Here is a 16,018-nt window from a genome sequence, read left to right on the forward strand (position 1 = left end):
AACATGTGTGGTTTTTCAGACCCACTGGACCTTGTTTTCACTTGGGCAGCTTTTTACAAATATACCAGGATTAGCTTGTGCCTACGAAGTCTATATTCGCAGACCTGAGGTAGCCTCTCGCATCTGTGTGTTTTTAATTCTTCCAATGATTTTTAAGCATAGCTAGGATTTGAGAACTACCGATTCAACCAGGAAACCAAATGCTGCTGACAAGTCAATTTTGACATATCTAACGTGTCCTTTCTTTTAGACAGGGGATTCTCTGGTGAGATAAAATGGACATTAAGAGCTGTGATGGAAAGGACAAAATTATAATCACCTCTAGATCTCCAGTTCCCAATAGAGTTTCTGACAAAGTATGGATTGGACACATTCTTGTTTTTCACCCTGAAAGGACCACACGCTGTGCAGATCAGGCCTCATAGCAATGGGACAAGAGGTGTTTGTGTTTCTTTCTGTACAGCCCACATCCCCCGATTTCTGTGTAGAGATCTGAGGTTTCCTCAGTGCTGCAGAGGACCACAGGCTCAGAGGGAAATCACAAAGACAAAGCAGTCATTCCCCAAAGGCAATCCACATGGGCCCAGCTTTTCTTTTGAAAATATAGAATCGAGGCCAATGAATATCTTGATATAGCAGTTCTGGGTTAGAACCTAAAATTCCAGGCAGGTTTAGAAAACTCTGGTTATAATCAGCTCTCCCCATTTTTATTCCCAACAGACACACTCTAAGCTTCTAGTATTATTCTTTAAAATTTCCTCACAACACTACACCTATCCCAATTTCTCAAGTGATTAATACAGATGGGTTCTAATGAATAAGAAAGTTATGTTCCAATACTGTTTGTTCAAAATCCTGAATGTGTATTCCTGTAGGATAATATAATGCACTATAAATGGCAAAAGCCACTTACGACCTTATATGAATATTAGAGACCTGGTGCATGAAATTCGTGCACAGGGGCAGGGGGGGGGTAGGGTTTGGGTCCCTCAGCCTGGCCTGCACCCTCTCACAATCCGGGACCCCTCGGGGAATGTCCAACTGCTGGCATTCCTTTTAAAATCCGGGACTGCTGGCTCCTAACCACTTGCCTGCCTGCCTGATTGCCCCTAACCACTCGCCTGCCTGCCTCATCACCCCTAACCGCCTCTGTCTTGGCCCCTGCTGCTGCAGCTTCATCCAGAAGGACACCCAGAATGATGTCCAGAAGGTTGTTCGGCTGTCCAGTCTAATTAGCACATAATGCTTTTATTATCATAGATGGTGTCTGGAGAGCTGAATGTCTTCCAATTCTAGACTCGGAAGCGGGAAGTGTGCATGCTGCTATGGTTTTTTACTTTAATCCAGTGGCAGCTCATGGGGTGTCCTGGCAAGAGCGCGTGGGGTGTCCCTGTGGGAGTGTGGGATGTCCCGGCAGGAGCACATGGGGTGTCCCAGCAGGAGCGCATGGGGTGTCCCTGTGGGAGCGTCAGGTTTCCCTGTGGGAGCGTGGGGTGTCCCAGCAGGAGTGTGTTTTAGATTAAACATGGTTTGCATCTGGTTGCTTTTTATCTCAGTACACACAGAACAGGTGCACTGTCCTGTCCTTGGCTCTGCTCTGACCACAGGGAGAGCTCCTCAGAGGCGGGGAGGGCCTCCCCGTGTTTCTCTGTAGGGCCTGGCTTGGGGCTGACACGCCGTGGGCTCCAGAAATGTTTCCCGAGGGGGTCAATGGAAAGGCGCTGAGAACATTTTACCTAACTCTACAGGGACAGCAGCATCCGAAAGGGAGCACAGGTTTAAAAAGGATGTTTTTCTGGGGATACAGTGTCTATTTTGTTTGGTTTAGTTTGGGTTGCTTTCCTTTTCTACTGAGTGAACCTCTAAAGCTCTTAATGGATATTAGGCAAATGAATGCAATGATGGGGGAGCCAGGAGAACAGCTCGGCTCTCGTGGGTGCCAGTCTCGGGGTGGTGGGTGCCAGCCTCTGGTGTTGGTTTCTTGTCTCTGGGTGGCAGGTGCCAGTTCCGGGTGGCGGGTGCCAGTCTCTAGGACTTGGTGGGAACGTGAAGAGCTCAGCTGTGAGCACAGCTACCCTCTGGTCTCAGTTCAGTGCATGGCTGAGGAGTGAGGACCAGGCTTGCCCTAGCAGTGGTTTGAACATGGCCCTGAATGAGGAGGAGGGCATTCTCCCTGCCATGTGGGAGCTGCTCTCAGTGCCCGTCATCTGGCATTGCTACCTGATTGTGCAGGTAAGTCAGTAAGGCACACAGTTGACTGGCCTACCCCACCCAGTGGATGGTGCCCGCTGGGCTTCAGAGTAGGCCGTCTCCCTGGAGCCAGGCACTAGTGAGGTAGGGCTGCGGGAACTCCCCAGAGGCGGCAGCACGTGGTGTGGGGACCACGGGTGTTTGTGCTGTTCGCTGGGGTACATGGGCTCCGTGTGTTCCATTCCCACCAAAGAATATGCGTTGTTCTGTGTTCTTTGCATCCCTTATTTCTAACCTTTCTCACAAATTTGCAAGACTGGTATCATTATTCCAGGTTTAGGGTCAAACAAACGGAGACTCTGAGGGGCTGGATCAGGAGCCCGAAGGCGGCAGCTAGGGATGAAGGGCCCATCTGTTCACACCCGGTCCGCTTCATTTCCCAGCCCTGCATACACCGGGTGGGCGGCTAAGCGCCGCTGTGCGTGGCTCTTCACCCAGAGGTGCGGGCGTCCCGGTCTGCTGCTTTCGTGGGTGCTGAGCCTGGACTCTCAGCCACGTTGCCCGGTCTTTGGGGTGGAGGGAGGCCCCAAGCCCGCCTCCCTGCATCTAGGTGGGCCAGTGCGAAGTGGCGCCTGGAGCTGATTTCCTGGCCGATGCCCCCTGGCAGGCCACCCCTCCCATGTCACCCAGCACAGTGAGTGTTTACAATCTCAGGGACACTCATTAAGCTTTCCATGATCACCTGGTTCTGCACCAGGGAAGTCCTGAGGGTGCCCGGCAGGCGGAGTGCAAGGGCGCTGGAGGGTGGGGCTGCTCCCCTTTCTCCTGGGCTGCTTCTCTGTCTCCTCATGGCTTAGTTGTTCCAGTGATAAAACGGAGATAAGGATATCATTTAAAACCAGGGCTGCCCCCTTGCTCCTACCCCGCCCTCCATCCCTGCACTGGCCCAGCCACCTGGCTAGGCCCCTCCCCCATCGCAGAGCCACTCAACTCAGGCTCTGGCCCCGCCCATCCCGCAGGGAGGAGCATGCACAGTTTCTTGCAGACAGGGAAGCAGCTGTGGAATAGGGAGATGGCGGTCCCCGCCCCTCCTCCTCCCCCCCCCCCCCCGGATGTTTGTGCTTTAAAGCTGATGCTCTCTGTCCACCTCCCAGCAGTGAAGGCTGAGGGTCGCTGCAGGTGCCGAAGTCCTTGTTGAAGCCTCCGCTCAGGAGCCTCTCACAGCGGTGAGTCCGCATCCCGAGAGGCTGCGCAGTGGAGGTGCCATGTTCCTTTCAGAAGAAAGTGAGGATCAATTGGAGCCTGCCAACTGGGGGGGAGGGACCAGGAGGTCTGCCTTGTGCCCGCTCGCCAGTCCCCAGTCCCGCTCCACTGCCACCCAGTCTGGTTCCCCGTTGGCCATCCAGCGATGGGAGCCTGGGGGTGGGAGGGGGGGGGGGGGCAGGACCTAAAGGTGCTCCATGCACTTCCTGGTGTAGAGGTGCTCCATGCACTTCTTGGTGTTCTGTCGTCCCGTCTGGTTGTGATGACCCTAGGCTATTATTAGTATAGATCTTTATGGAAAAATATATGGTCTTGGGTTCTAACTTAGGATGCCAAGAAAGCATTTGCCCCAAGTCCATGTTGCTTCTGGACTCTCGATTTCCATCTCAGTCCTCACTGTCCGCTTAGCTCCACAGTGGGACCCTATTAGCACAGGAAAAACCAAGGAGCACTGGATCTCCAGATTACTTTTGTTTCTATCTACTTATCAAAAGAAAACCAACAAAGGCGATTTTTACATGAATCCATTTCTGCTGACTTCAAATTGTGTGTATGTGACTTGAATATTGCCCTTTCCTCCAAATGTTGTCCCAACCTCTCTCCAATCTCATCCTGACACTCCAGAACACACACAAGCCACCCTTAACTCCACCCTGCCCCACGCTCTGCACTCCGTGGTTCTGTGCTGGAGCTTTGTGAGTCCCTCAGTACAATTCAGATTTCTGCAACTGTCAGAAGCCTCAGGAAATGCTTTATAGAAGGATTTACATGCACTTATCACCTACATTAACCTGCCTACAAATGTCACTCTAAACACCCCAGATTATTTACCACTTATACCTCTGTTCTCCAAAAAAACACTAAAAAGTGAAAGTGAAAGTGAATTCAGGAGTGTCAACTTCATCTATAAAATACTTACACTGAAATGTCATTTGATGATTTAATAAAAATATGAAAGCACTTTATAGAACATTACATATTTTTTAAGAAGCTCAAATTTAAAACTAATTTAAGCTCATCTATCAACTCATATCAATGCCAAATGTTAAGTGTCTCTACCCCTTTTCTCCTAATTTCCTCCTCTTGCATAAGTGTTCTACTCCCAAATACACAATAATGATTGCTTAATCCACAACTGCCACAGGAGGACCAGATATCACTTAGATACAGGAAGTACTAAATATGTCCTATGGGCTGCTCCCTTCAGGCTTTCTGACCATTCATTCAACATTAATCATTCACTGCCTCTTCTACCATTCTTCCTACAAGAGAAACAGTGACAGTAACAAGCATTCATTAAGTACTTACTTACATATACTTTCTTTTTCATAGTTACATAAGTATCCCACTTTAAAACAGGATACCTGGGGCTGAGGGGAGGAATCAAGATGCCCACAGCCTTGGAACCCAGCCTCTCACCTGTCTCACCAGCATCTACTGGACATCCCCTATGTCTGGAGTAAAACAAGGACACCACAATCTGTCTCCATCATGTCTTCCTTAACTAAAGTAAAGTAATACATGGTTTCAAGTGTACCTCCTCCTTCCAACACCCCAAATCCCCCTCCCCAAGAGTAACCCTAAATTACATCCAATCATTTCACTCTCCAGATTCAACAACTTTTCATGAATTAAGTCATTCAGTCAAATAGTTGCCCACTGCAGATACAAAAGTGAAGGTGACAGGTGAGACCCTGGCTCCCCCAAAGTTGAAATAATTACGGGTGGAAGTAGGTGTGAGAATTCAAGTTAGGTGGATGATGTTGCCCTGGTGGGCTGATATAGATGAAAGACCCGGAGAAGTGACACTGAAACCTAGATCTCAGATACTGGAATAGCTCAAGGATAGCCAGTTGGGGAGAGAGAGCTTTAGGCCCACAGCCAGTGCAGAGGCCCTAGAACTGGAGCCAGTGTGACACACTCCAGGCAGGAATGAAGCCAGGGCCTGGAGAGTGAGGGGCAGAGGGCAATGGGAGTCAGACTATGGGGAAGCAGGTGGGCAGTTGGGAGATTGTTGTAGATGAGATGGGAAAGCATGGACCAATACATTTTTAAACATTACTCTGGCTACAGGGAAGAATATGAATAATGGCGGGGGCTGAGGGAAAGCAACAGGAGAGTGAGCCCTGTTCCATAAGGAGGCCTCTGTGACAACCACAGTCCCAACAGGAAAATGAACCAGCAGAGGATATGGCCTGTTTCCACTGCCCCCACCTCCTTGGTCCTGCAGCATCAGGACCATCCATACTCACTTGTCCATCACCCACCCATAGAGATAGCCATCAACAACTAGCACTTGCCTTTTATCTCTGTGCCCAAATTACATAGCACACAGTACTAACGCTGTGCTTGAAGGAGCAAATAAACATAAAGGACAAGTATTAGGGACATTTTCAACTGTGGGATCAATCTTCTGAAACCAGTAAAAAGTCTTATTCCTCTGGCAGTGTTAGGAACATGCCATCTCTTGTATATGCCATGAGCACACTGGAACAACAATCGGCAGCACAATTTCTCATAGCTTTACTGCTCTACACCCCAAGAAAGGCAATCTGACTCTGGAAGGAGACTATTACTTTACAACCTCTCAGGAGATAGTCACTACCAACAGGCTTCAGGCAAATAGCTTATAACTGTGTTTATCCCCCAAATTTAAATCTCTGAGTTAAATTTGGTCCTTTGAAAAAAAAAAAAAAAAGAAGAAGAAATGAAAAGACAACAAAAGAGATGAAACACATCCATGCACTCGTGAAAGCATCTGGTCTTCTATGTCCTCAACACACTCTGCAAGAGGACACCTAGGGGACACAGAGACTTTAGGATCACCATCATCTGCAACCTTGGTCCTCATGGCCCTACTTTTCTCCTCCACTTCCATAAGTCTCTGGGTTTCCTCTTGCTCCTCGGTACTTTCAGGGATTACTACTGAGTCTGCCCAGGAAGCTCGGCTACATTTATTTATATAACTGCAGAGATCTCTTCTCAAAAGAAGCCTATAAGGTTATCAGGTAAATATTTAAATCTCCTTGGTTACTGTATGGTCAGCATCCATCATAAAGGCCTTGATTTACTTACCTAAGTAGTGTGGTGGGTGAAATGCCACAGGCTTACTAGTCGCTGAATAATATCCAATTGCTCTCTTAAATCGAATAACTTTGTCATCTGTTCTAGACTAAAATAAACATAGGAAACCTGTGTAAATTAGCATGCCACGGGTCATGTGTTTCAACATATTTTTATAATTCAGTACATGTATAAAATATATGTAGCCTTCCAAGCTAGATCAAGAGTTTAGAATGACATTAAAATCTTCAAGGAAAATCAAGAGAGCAAGGCAGTTAACACAGAACCTGAACCGGCAGTTGGAGCCCTGGGTTCTGCTATGTAGCCCTCAACTTCTTGGTCAAGTCCCTGGTACTGCCAGAAATTTTACTTTCCATGTCCAGCAAGTGGGACAGCTGTTTTAGATCTTCAGAGAGCAGACAGAAGTCACACAAACTTCAACTCTTTTACTAACCCCGATGCCTCAAATTCTTTACTTCCCACAAAAGGAAGACAAAACCCCTAACCATCACCTGAAGGGAAGGACAAATCAGAGATTCACAATTCCACTTGACCCACTGGATATGTCTGCCTTCTTAGTAGAAATCCTATCAAGTTATGATGGAGACTCCAGGAGCAACAGAGACCTCCCTCAACACTCATCTCCCTCAATCCCTCTTCAGTGCAGGCCAGAGGAGCCAGCTGGGAAGCCTGACAGCCAGGCAAGTGCTCCTAGTCCTGGATACACCGGTGTGTGCTTCTCAACCCCCTTCCAAACCTGGCACACACCACTGTGCAAAGCGCTGCCCCGGAGCCTGCATTTCTACCTGAGAATGCTGGAAAACATCTTTAGCTATGGCATCCAAGTCCGAGGTGTCCTGGATGTTGCGGACATAATCAGCCACAGCCTTGATCACCACGTCACATGGCGGCAAGACCAGCTGGTGGGCCCGGACCTGAGAAAACAAGCACAAATATCAACAGCCTAATTCCAAACATAGGGTCCAGAAACTCCAGGTGTTGTTTCCTTCCAAGGACCCAATTATTACCAATCTATGAACACTTGGCCACAAGACTCTGGTACTCTGAGGTTCAAGCCCTGGGTCTCCCTTACAGTTATTGAAATGCAGCCCAGTTAGGTTAAGCAGCATCTGACAGCCTTTCATTACTTCTGAGAGCAGGCCTATGACCTGCTCATGATCAGCTCCGGGCTTGAGACCCTGAGCCCCGTAACAGCCAGCACACAGCCATGAGAAGCCCTGGGCCACAGATGCTTCCTTTCTTTCAATGCCAGCCAGCAGGAGGCTGTGCCAGGCAACAGTCCCACCCACCCAAGTCCACTGCAGAAAGACAAGGGAGGAAGACAGTATCCCTTCCTGCTGAGGGACATATCTGATAAAAGACTTTTGGAACAAAGTATAGGAGTATTTTATTGTCTCAGAATAGTTGATACCAGGAAAAGGTAAGTAAACAGAGATATAATTATAGCTATGCCCTTGTGTTGTTCTCAGGAACAAAGATAAAACAGGTACTAACTTTATTTTCAGAAATTAAAAAAAAAAATTGAATGATAGCATGAAATGATGTCTTTATTTCCCATTTCATCATGAAGAGCATAAAAATAAAGAAGGGGCAAAAGGATCTAAAGGCTTTGGGCCTAATCCAAGAGGAAGGAACACTTGCAAACTCTTTTGATGAGGCCAGAATTATTCTAATTGCAAAACCAAATAGACACTATAAAGAAAGAGAATTAGAGGCCAATATCCCTGATGAACATAGATGCTAAAATCCTCAACAAAATATTAGCAAATCGCATCCAGCAATATATTAAAAAAATCATACACCATGATCAAGTGGTAGTTATTCCTGGGATGCAAGGCTGGTACAATATTCACAAATCAATAAACGTGATACATCACATAAACAAACTGAAAGACAAAAATCACATGATCATATTAATAGATGCAGAAAAGGCATTTGACAAAATCCAACACCCATTTTTGATAAAAATTCTCAGCAGAGTGGGAATAGAGGGAGCATATCTAAACATGATAAAGGCCATATAAGACAAACCTACAGCCAACATCATACTCAATGGGCAAAAACTAAAAGCATTTCCCCTAAGAACAGGAACAAGACAGGGATGTCCACTTTCACCAAACTTATTCAACATAGTACTGGAAGTCCTGGCCACAGTAATCAGACAGGAAGAAATAAAAGGCATCCAAATTAGAAAGGAGGAAGTAGCCAAAACCGGTTTGGCTCAGTGGATAGAGCGTCAGCCTGCGGACTGAAAGGTCCCAGGTTCGATTCCGGTCAAGGGCACGTAACTTGGTTGCGGGCACATCCCCAGTGGGAGGTGTGCAGGAGGCAGCTGATCCATGTTTCTCTCTCATCGATGTTTCTAACTCTCTATCCCTCTTCCTTCCTCTCTGTAAAAAATCAATAAAATATATTTAAAAAAAAAAAAAGAAAGGAGGAAGTAAAACTCTCATTATTCACAGATGACATGATATTGTAATAGAAAACCCTAAAGACTCCACCAAAAGACTACTAGATTTAATAAATGAATTTGGCAATGTAGCAGGATACAAAATCAACACCCAAAAATCAATGGCTTTTTTATACATCAACTAGAGGTCCGGTGCACAAATTAGTACACTGGTGAAGTCCCTCAGCTTAGCCTGCAGGGATCAGCTGAAACTGGCTCTCCGACATCCCAGCAGGGGTCCTGGATTGCGAGAGGGCAGTTCTCAGGTGACGCACCCCAGAATCGGGCTCCTTCCTCTCTGGTTCCAGGTGCGTCACCCGAGAACCACAGCTGCCAAGTCACCGCAGCAAAAAGAAAGACCTCTGTATTGGAGAACATATTTGGAAATGATACATTTGATAAAGGGTTAATATCCAAAAACTATAAGGAATTCATACAACTTAACAAAAGGAAGACAAACAATCCAATTAAAAAATGGGCAAAGGACCTAAATAGACATGTCTCCAAAGAGGACATACAGATGGCCATGAGACATATGAAAAAATGCTCAAAGTCACTAATCATACGAGAGATGCAAATCAAAACGACAATGAGTTACCATCTCACACCTGTCAGAATGGCTACCATCAACAAATGACAAGTGCTGGTGAGGATGTAGAGAAAAGGGAACCCTAGTACACTGCTGGTGGGAATGCAGACTGGTGCAGCCATTATGGAAAAACAGTATGAAGTTTCCTAAAAAAAATTAAATATGAATCTGCCATTTGACCCAGTGATCCCACTTCTAGGAATATATCCTAAGAAACCCAAAGCACCAATCAGAAAGAATGTATGTACCCCTATGTTCATACAGCACAAATTACAATAGCTAAGATCTGGAAACAGCCCAAGTGCCCATCAGTAGATGAGTGGATAAAAAAGCTGTGGTACATTTATACCATGGAATACTATGCAGCAGTAAAAAAGAAGAATCTCTTATCCTTTGAGACAACATGGAGGGACCTGGAGAGTATCACGCTAAGTGAAATAAGTCAGTCAGAGAAAGACAAGTATCACATGATCGCACTCATGTGTGGAATCTAAGTAACAAAATAAACTGATGAACAGAGTGGATCCAGAGACATGGAAGCATGGAACAGAGTGCAGAACCTCAGAGGAAAGGTGGGAGGTAATGAACCAAAGACCTTGAATGAATATATGCATAACTCATGGACACAGACAATAGGGTGCTGATGGCCTGGGGTGGGGGAGGGGGAATGGGGGTGGGCTGGAAGGGTTCAATGGGGGGAAAGAGGGGGGCATACGTAATAATTTCAACAATAAATAATTATTTTTGAAAAATTATAGGACATATCATAACAAATAAATAAATAAATATATAAAATAAAGGCTTTGGGTCTCCAGAGCTGTGCACTCCTGCCACTCCCGTGTGAATGTGGTGTGTTCTGTGGCAGCCAGATGACCTCAGGCCCAGCCTGTTACCTTGAATTGCTCAGATGGGCTCAATGGCATCACAGAGTCCTCCAATGCAAAAAGGGAAGCACAGAGGCCCGTTTCCCAGATGAAATGTGAGGACTCCACCTGTGCTGCTTGTTTTGACAGTGGAAGAAGGGCCACAGTGTGCGATGGCCTCTGAAGCCAGAAAAGGCAGGAAACACTCTCCCTGAGCCTCCAAGGGAATGTGGCCCTGCCGACACCTTGATTTTAGCTCAGAGAGACTGATTTGGTCTTGTGACTTGTACAGTAGAACTGTGACCTATAGAAATTTGTGTTGTTTTAAGACACCAAAAGGAAAAGGGAGGGGAGAGAAAATTAGAAAAACTCAGCCTAATCAAATGGAATAGAAGAAACCTCTGGGAAAATAGATATTTACACTTTTAAGTTATCATTATGCAAATTTTCAGATGCACAAGAGTACATTCAATTTCCTTTTTTAAAAAAAGCAATTAATTCCAATAATTCCAACTACGAACAATGTTTCACGTGTTTGAGCAGCTGCTCTACTCTCTTAGGAAGGTAAGTCCCACACAATGGACTGCAGAGGGCCACTGCCATGCCTGTGCGTCAGAAGCCTTCCTAGAAACCCAAGTCCTCCCATGTAAAGGTGAAAAACCTCTGGCACACACCTGCCCCGCGGTGAGGAAGTCCCTGGAACAGCGCATTCCAGCCAGTCTGGAAGGCACGAAGTTCTAACCACTCCCACCTTCAGAGTATTTAACAGTTCCACAGCAGGGCGGGTAGGAGAGCCTGGTGGCAGCCCCCGGAGTGGGGAGTCAGGACAGAAACCCTGAGTGGCCTACACTCCGCAGAACTCGGCATTTTCCCCTCAGTGAGTGCACACCATAGGGAGAGAAACAGGGACAGGGATGCCTGACGCTCTAAGTGCAGTGGGGGCTAATTGCCCTTGCATGCCTGCTGGCACTCTAAAAGCCTCGGATTACCTAATTATGCTGTATATGATACTGGAATGGCTGGTTATTTTAGGATTTTATATACAGGACAAAAAAATGACAATTAACATGGTAACAACAGAATCTGCTAGATATAAAAAGGCCAAAATATGAAAAGGCCTTCCTCCGGTGGGAAAGTGGGGAGGGAGCTATTGAGGTGACGCAAGCTGACTCTCCTAGGGGTATACTGACACCAAGACACCATGGACACTTGGGCAGCCCCTCGCTGTTCCACTGACCTCAAATGAAAATGACAGGGTGTTGCTTTTGTGCCTGCAGACATCCTTGTCTTCACTACCCACATCCCATAACACTGTGGCTAAAAGATCCTTGAAGTGAACAGATCCTACAATTAAGGGGCCCCAAATCCTTCTGAGTATTTAAGACTACCGTAAACGTGCGTCCTTTACAATTTCCCATGGCCCAGACTCTTCCCTCATACCCACTTACTCCTCACCCTTCCTGCTTCATTCCTAACATAGCCTTCCAAATCTGACTCAGGGTGAACTCCAGTATTCCCTGGACTCAGGGCAGACCCTGATGGTGATTACAGAGTGCCCCCTCCTCCCCAATCAGCCCCAGGAGAGCGCAAGTGACAGCATGCAGTACCACAGGCAGACTTGGAAGGCTTCACTGAACACGAAGAAAGAGCACATGACTTCTAAAATTCAGATGGTACTAAGCTTTACCAAAACAACTGACCATAGAATTCCATTTAGTAGTAAGATTCCTGGTACATTTTAATATGGATATGTTTACAAACATCCAATTTATTAAAATTTTGACACTCCTGCTAACATTTAATTTGTATTTTCTTTAAACACTATGGTGTATGTGAGGGAAATCACGCATTCCTGTTAGAAAACCGAGTGTCATCAGGACCAATTCAATGGACAAAGCAAAAACCCTAATAATCCTGGCCACCTTAAATAATGTCTCTCTATATTCATCTACACACACACACACCCTATACGTGAGGGTATTTATCTACACACTTTTGACTGGGGAAAAAAAACACAATGAGACATGTTGACCCACAAAAAGGGCTATCACCTTACGTTGCTAACTAAATCTTCCCAAAGACACTGGAGAATAGCATCAGCCTTATCCTGTTATAACAGCAACTGCACATGACAGTTACAGTAATCTGTCCTTGTCTATTCATAAAAACAAAATTAACACACCAAATAAATGAAGTGCTGGATGCTTTAAGACAGGCTTCAAAATATTTTAACGGGAGTCCCGTTTCTTCTCCCTTTTTCTTTTTTTTTTTTTTCAGCAATATTGAGGTTTTTTATTTTAGCTCAAAAGTTTATATTGCTACATACCTAAATTAAACTTGAAGACATGTACTTTCTATCTCCAAGGATACATAAATTCTGTTTAATTAAGAAGCAAATGTTTAAGATCTAATTGTCTTTTTATGATACTTTGTAGCAATTTCGGTAATTGTTAGTCACTTGTTTTACAAGTAAAGAAATAAAATTTTGGAGCTGGAAAAGATCTCCCAGACATTTAACCCCTTAGCTTCCAGGCAGGATAATTAAATAATAAATAGATAATGTCTGTGTGGAAATTTATGATAACTGCCTCCATACAAAATATCCCCTCATGTGACAGATTTTCACTTTTGGTATCATGTTTCCCCCAATGTCCTATTTCCTACTGAAAAATTTGCATTGCTGTCTCCCATGGAACAGGTGGGAATGATGTGGAAGGCACTTAATGAGGGCAGGTCCACCTGGGGCTTGGCCTCCGCAGAACCCGAGCCAGCAGGCCACACTCTGCCATCCATGACAGCCGCTACTTTCTATATAGTTCTGAACCCCCCAGGAGACCCAGGACTGGGTTAGAGCAGAGGCCCAGGGCACATGTGCCTGCAGTTACCTGGCCAGCCACACTCCCAGGCCTGCCCAGATAGATACCTGCCACACTTATGCCCTAGCCCACTGTGGGCCTCTCATGTCTCCAAGCAGCGGGACACCAGGGATAACCCGTCAACAAGTGGCTGGCATGGCCACATATCCACATTGCCAGTGCTGGGTGGAAATAACCCCGAGCTGTATGAGCACAGGTTGGGCCCACACTACAGGCACGCCACGAGAATCCTTAGAAGTCCCACCACACATGCTATGGCAGTCTTCACTGCAGCCAGTGCCAGCTCCCACAGACAGAGATAACCTCTGATTCTTTAGTCTTTCCGATTTCCACCCATCACTTCAGCAATTCAAGGGGTGAACAATTCAAGGGGAGCTAACAAACATCTACATTATAAGAATGTCTGAAACTGAATTAATTTAAATAGTACAAAGTAGTTACCATATTGTATTTCAATCAAATTACACCCACCATGCCACAGTGGCAAAGGATTCAATTAAAATCCAAGATTCTCTTTCAGGTGATATGTTGATTAAAAACTCTCCTACGCTGTCAAAAAATGTATCACTAGAAAGGATAATTTGACAGGTTCATAACTTTTGTACAATGGAGATGAAATGTCTCTGATAAAATGGCAGGACCCCATCAGAGGTAAGACGCTCACTTCCCCAGTAAATGCCAGATCTGCACATCTATAGCATGTGCTGGCTCACAGAAGGAAAAACATTCAACAGACTTGGTGGTTTATTATAGACTTCGGGGAAAATCCAGCTATTGCATTTCTGTTATATCATGCATATTGTATACAGACATGATGACCTGTGAAATTTTATTTTAATTAGTCATTTCTTTGATGAGGTTCATTGTTTTATAGAGCCTGTTCCAATTCTAAGTGGTTTCAAAACCCCAGAACATTTTGTTGTTGTTGTTTTAAGACAAATAAAGGAGTATTTTTGCCCTGACCTGCTGAGCTTCATTCCATGCACTGAGAGGTCCCGGGTTTGATTCCTGGTCAGGGCACATACCAGCAGGGAGCGTTCAGGAGGCAACTGATCCATATTTCTCTCATCCATGTTTCTCTTTCTCTCTCTCCCTCTCCCTTTCTCTCTCTAAAATTAATAAAAAAAATTTTTTTTGAAAAGGAGTATTTTAAAAATCTGTATGTGTTATAATTTTGTGTTGGAAAATAGTTTTCCTCTCTTTTAAAGAATACATTCTTGTTCCAAAATTTTTTTTAACTTCAGTTCTTTTGTCCTTTAAATCTTACACCTGTTTGCTGACAGGAGTCTGAACCTGTCTGCACCGTCCCACGCCTATCACTCTGTGAACAGAGACCAGCAAACACATCTGGTGTTGCATCTTTAGGAAAAGAAGGTCAGCATCAGCTTTGCCACATGATTTTGATGAATACCAGTTTCTTTATTTTTTTTTTTAAATATATTTTATTGATTTTTTACAGAGAGGAAGGGAGAGGGATAGAGAGTTAGAAACATTGATGAGAGAGAAACATCGATCAGCTGCCTCCTGCACACTCCCCACTGAGGATGTGCCTGCAACCAAGGTACATGCCCTTGACCGGAATCAAACCTGGGTCCCCTGAGTCCGCAGGCTGACGCTCTATCCACTGAGCCAAACCGGTCAGGGCAAATACCAGTTTCTTAATACAAAAGTTAGCTATTGCCCCACATACACCCAGGAAACGATTTAATAAGACCCAGTTTAAACTCTGTTGTAGATGTGTGCACACATATAACTTAATGGCAGGCTAAACAGTGCTTGTAGCCTGGGAAAAGGTATAAAGTTTTACTTATTTCTCAAATAATCCTCAACCTATGAATTTTATCTCTACAGAATACATAATTTTCAGGAACTAAAATATTTTTCCCCTTTATATTGGCAGAAATTTAAAATCCTTGAATATTCAGGAAACGAAAGGCACAAATTAAAGCCCTGAAAAAAGCTGCCCCGCTGCTCACCAGATGTGTGTAAGAGCTGAGGTAAAGAGGAGGTGCCTTCAGAAGTGATGATAATTCATTATGGAGCATTTCTCCCCAATCTGCAATAAGCGAATTAGCAATCCGACTTTAGTAAAAGTATTTATAAAGTACATTTTTTAAAAAAATATATTTTATTGGTTTTTTACAGAGAGGAAGGGAGAGGGAGAGAGAGTTAGAAACATCGATGAGAGAGAAACATCGATCAGCTGCCTCCTGCACACCTCCTACTGGGATGTGCCCGCAACCAAGGTACATGCCCTTGACCGGAATCGAACCTGGGACCTCTCAGTCCGCAGGCCGACGCTCTATCCACTGAGCCAAACCGGTTAGGGCTATAAAGTACATTTTAAAAGTTGTCTAGAACTCATGCTGGAGTAGGAAACATTGGTGCATTTGATTGGACTATATTTTATTTTATGTCATATTAGTATATAGTGGACAATACTAGTATAGTTTGTGACTTAAAATATTTTCTTTATAAAAAATTTTGAAAAATGTAACGTTAGAAACCCAAAGAATTGAAAGAATGAAGCAAACTTAAACATGCAAAGTGTAAAGAAAGATTTGTTTTGTTTGAATAGTATATATCAATTATCTTACTGCTAATTATGTCCTCATACTTATGTCAAAGTTCATTGGTATTTTAGTTTGCCTTTAAAACTCTTATAATGTGTTGTTAGGAATTAGGTAATTGTTTCTAGATTTTC

The 16,018-nt window shown here is 44.8% G+C and overlaps 1 protein-coding gene across 3 annotated transcripts in view; it reads right to left on the reverse strand.

Moving 5' to 3' along the window:
- The window catches only part of FAM120A (family with sequence similarity 120 member A), a gene marked incomplete at its 5' end in the record, with an annotated part of 118,932 nt that overhangs the window by 64,589 nt on the left and 38,325 nt on the right, over positions 1-16,018 (reverse strand). For all 3 annotated transcript variants that reach the window (XM_080668759.1, XM_080668758.1, XM_080668760.1), the window contains 2 exons: positions 6,529-6,625; positions 7,323-7,451. In XM_080668759.1, the coding sequence (XP_080524885.1) occupies positions 6,529-6,625; positions 7,323-7,451 (226 nt within the window). The remainder of the gene's footprint in view (positions 1-6,528; positions 6,626-7,322; positions 7,452-16,018) is intronic.

This window comes from Plecotus auritus, assembly GCF_963455305.1.
Source record: "Plecotus auritus genome assembly, chromosome: 5".
Lineage (NCBI taxonomy): Eukaryota > Metazoa > Chordata > Mammalia > Chiroptera > Vespertilionidae > Plecotus > Plecotus auritus.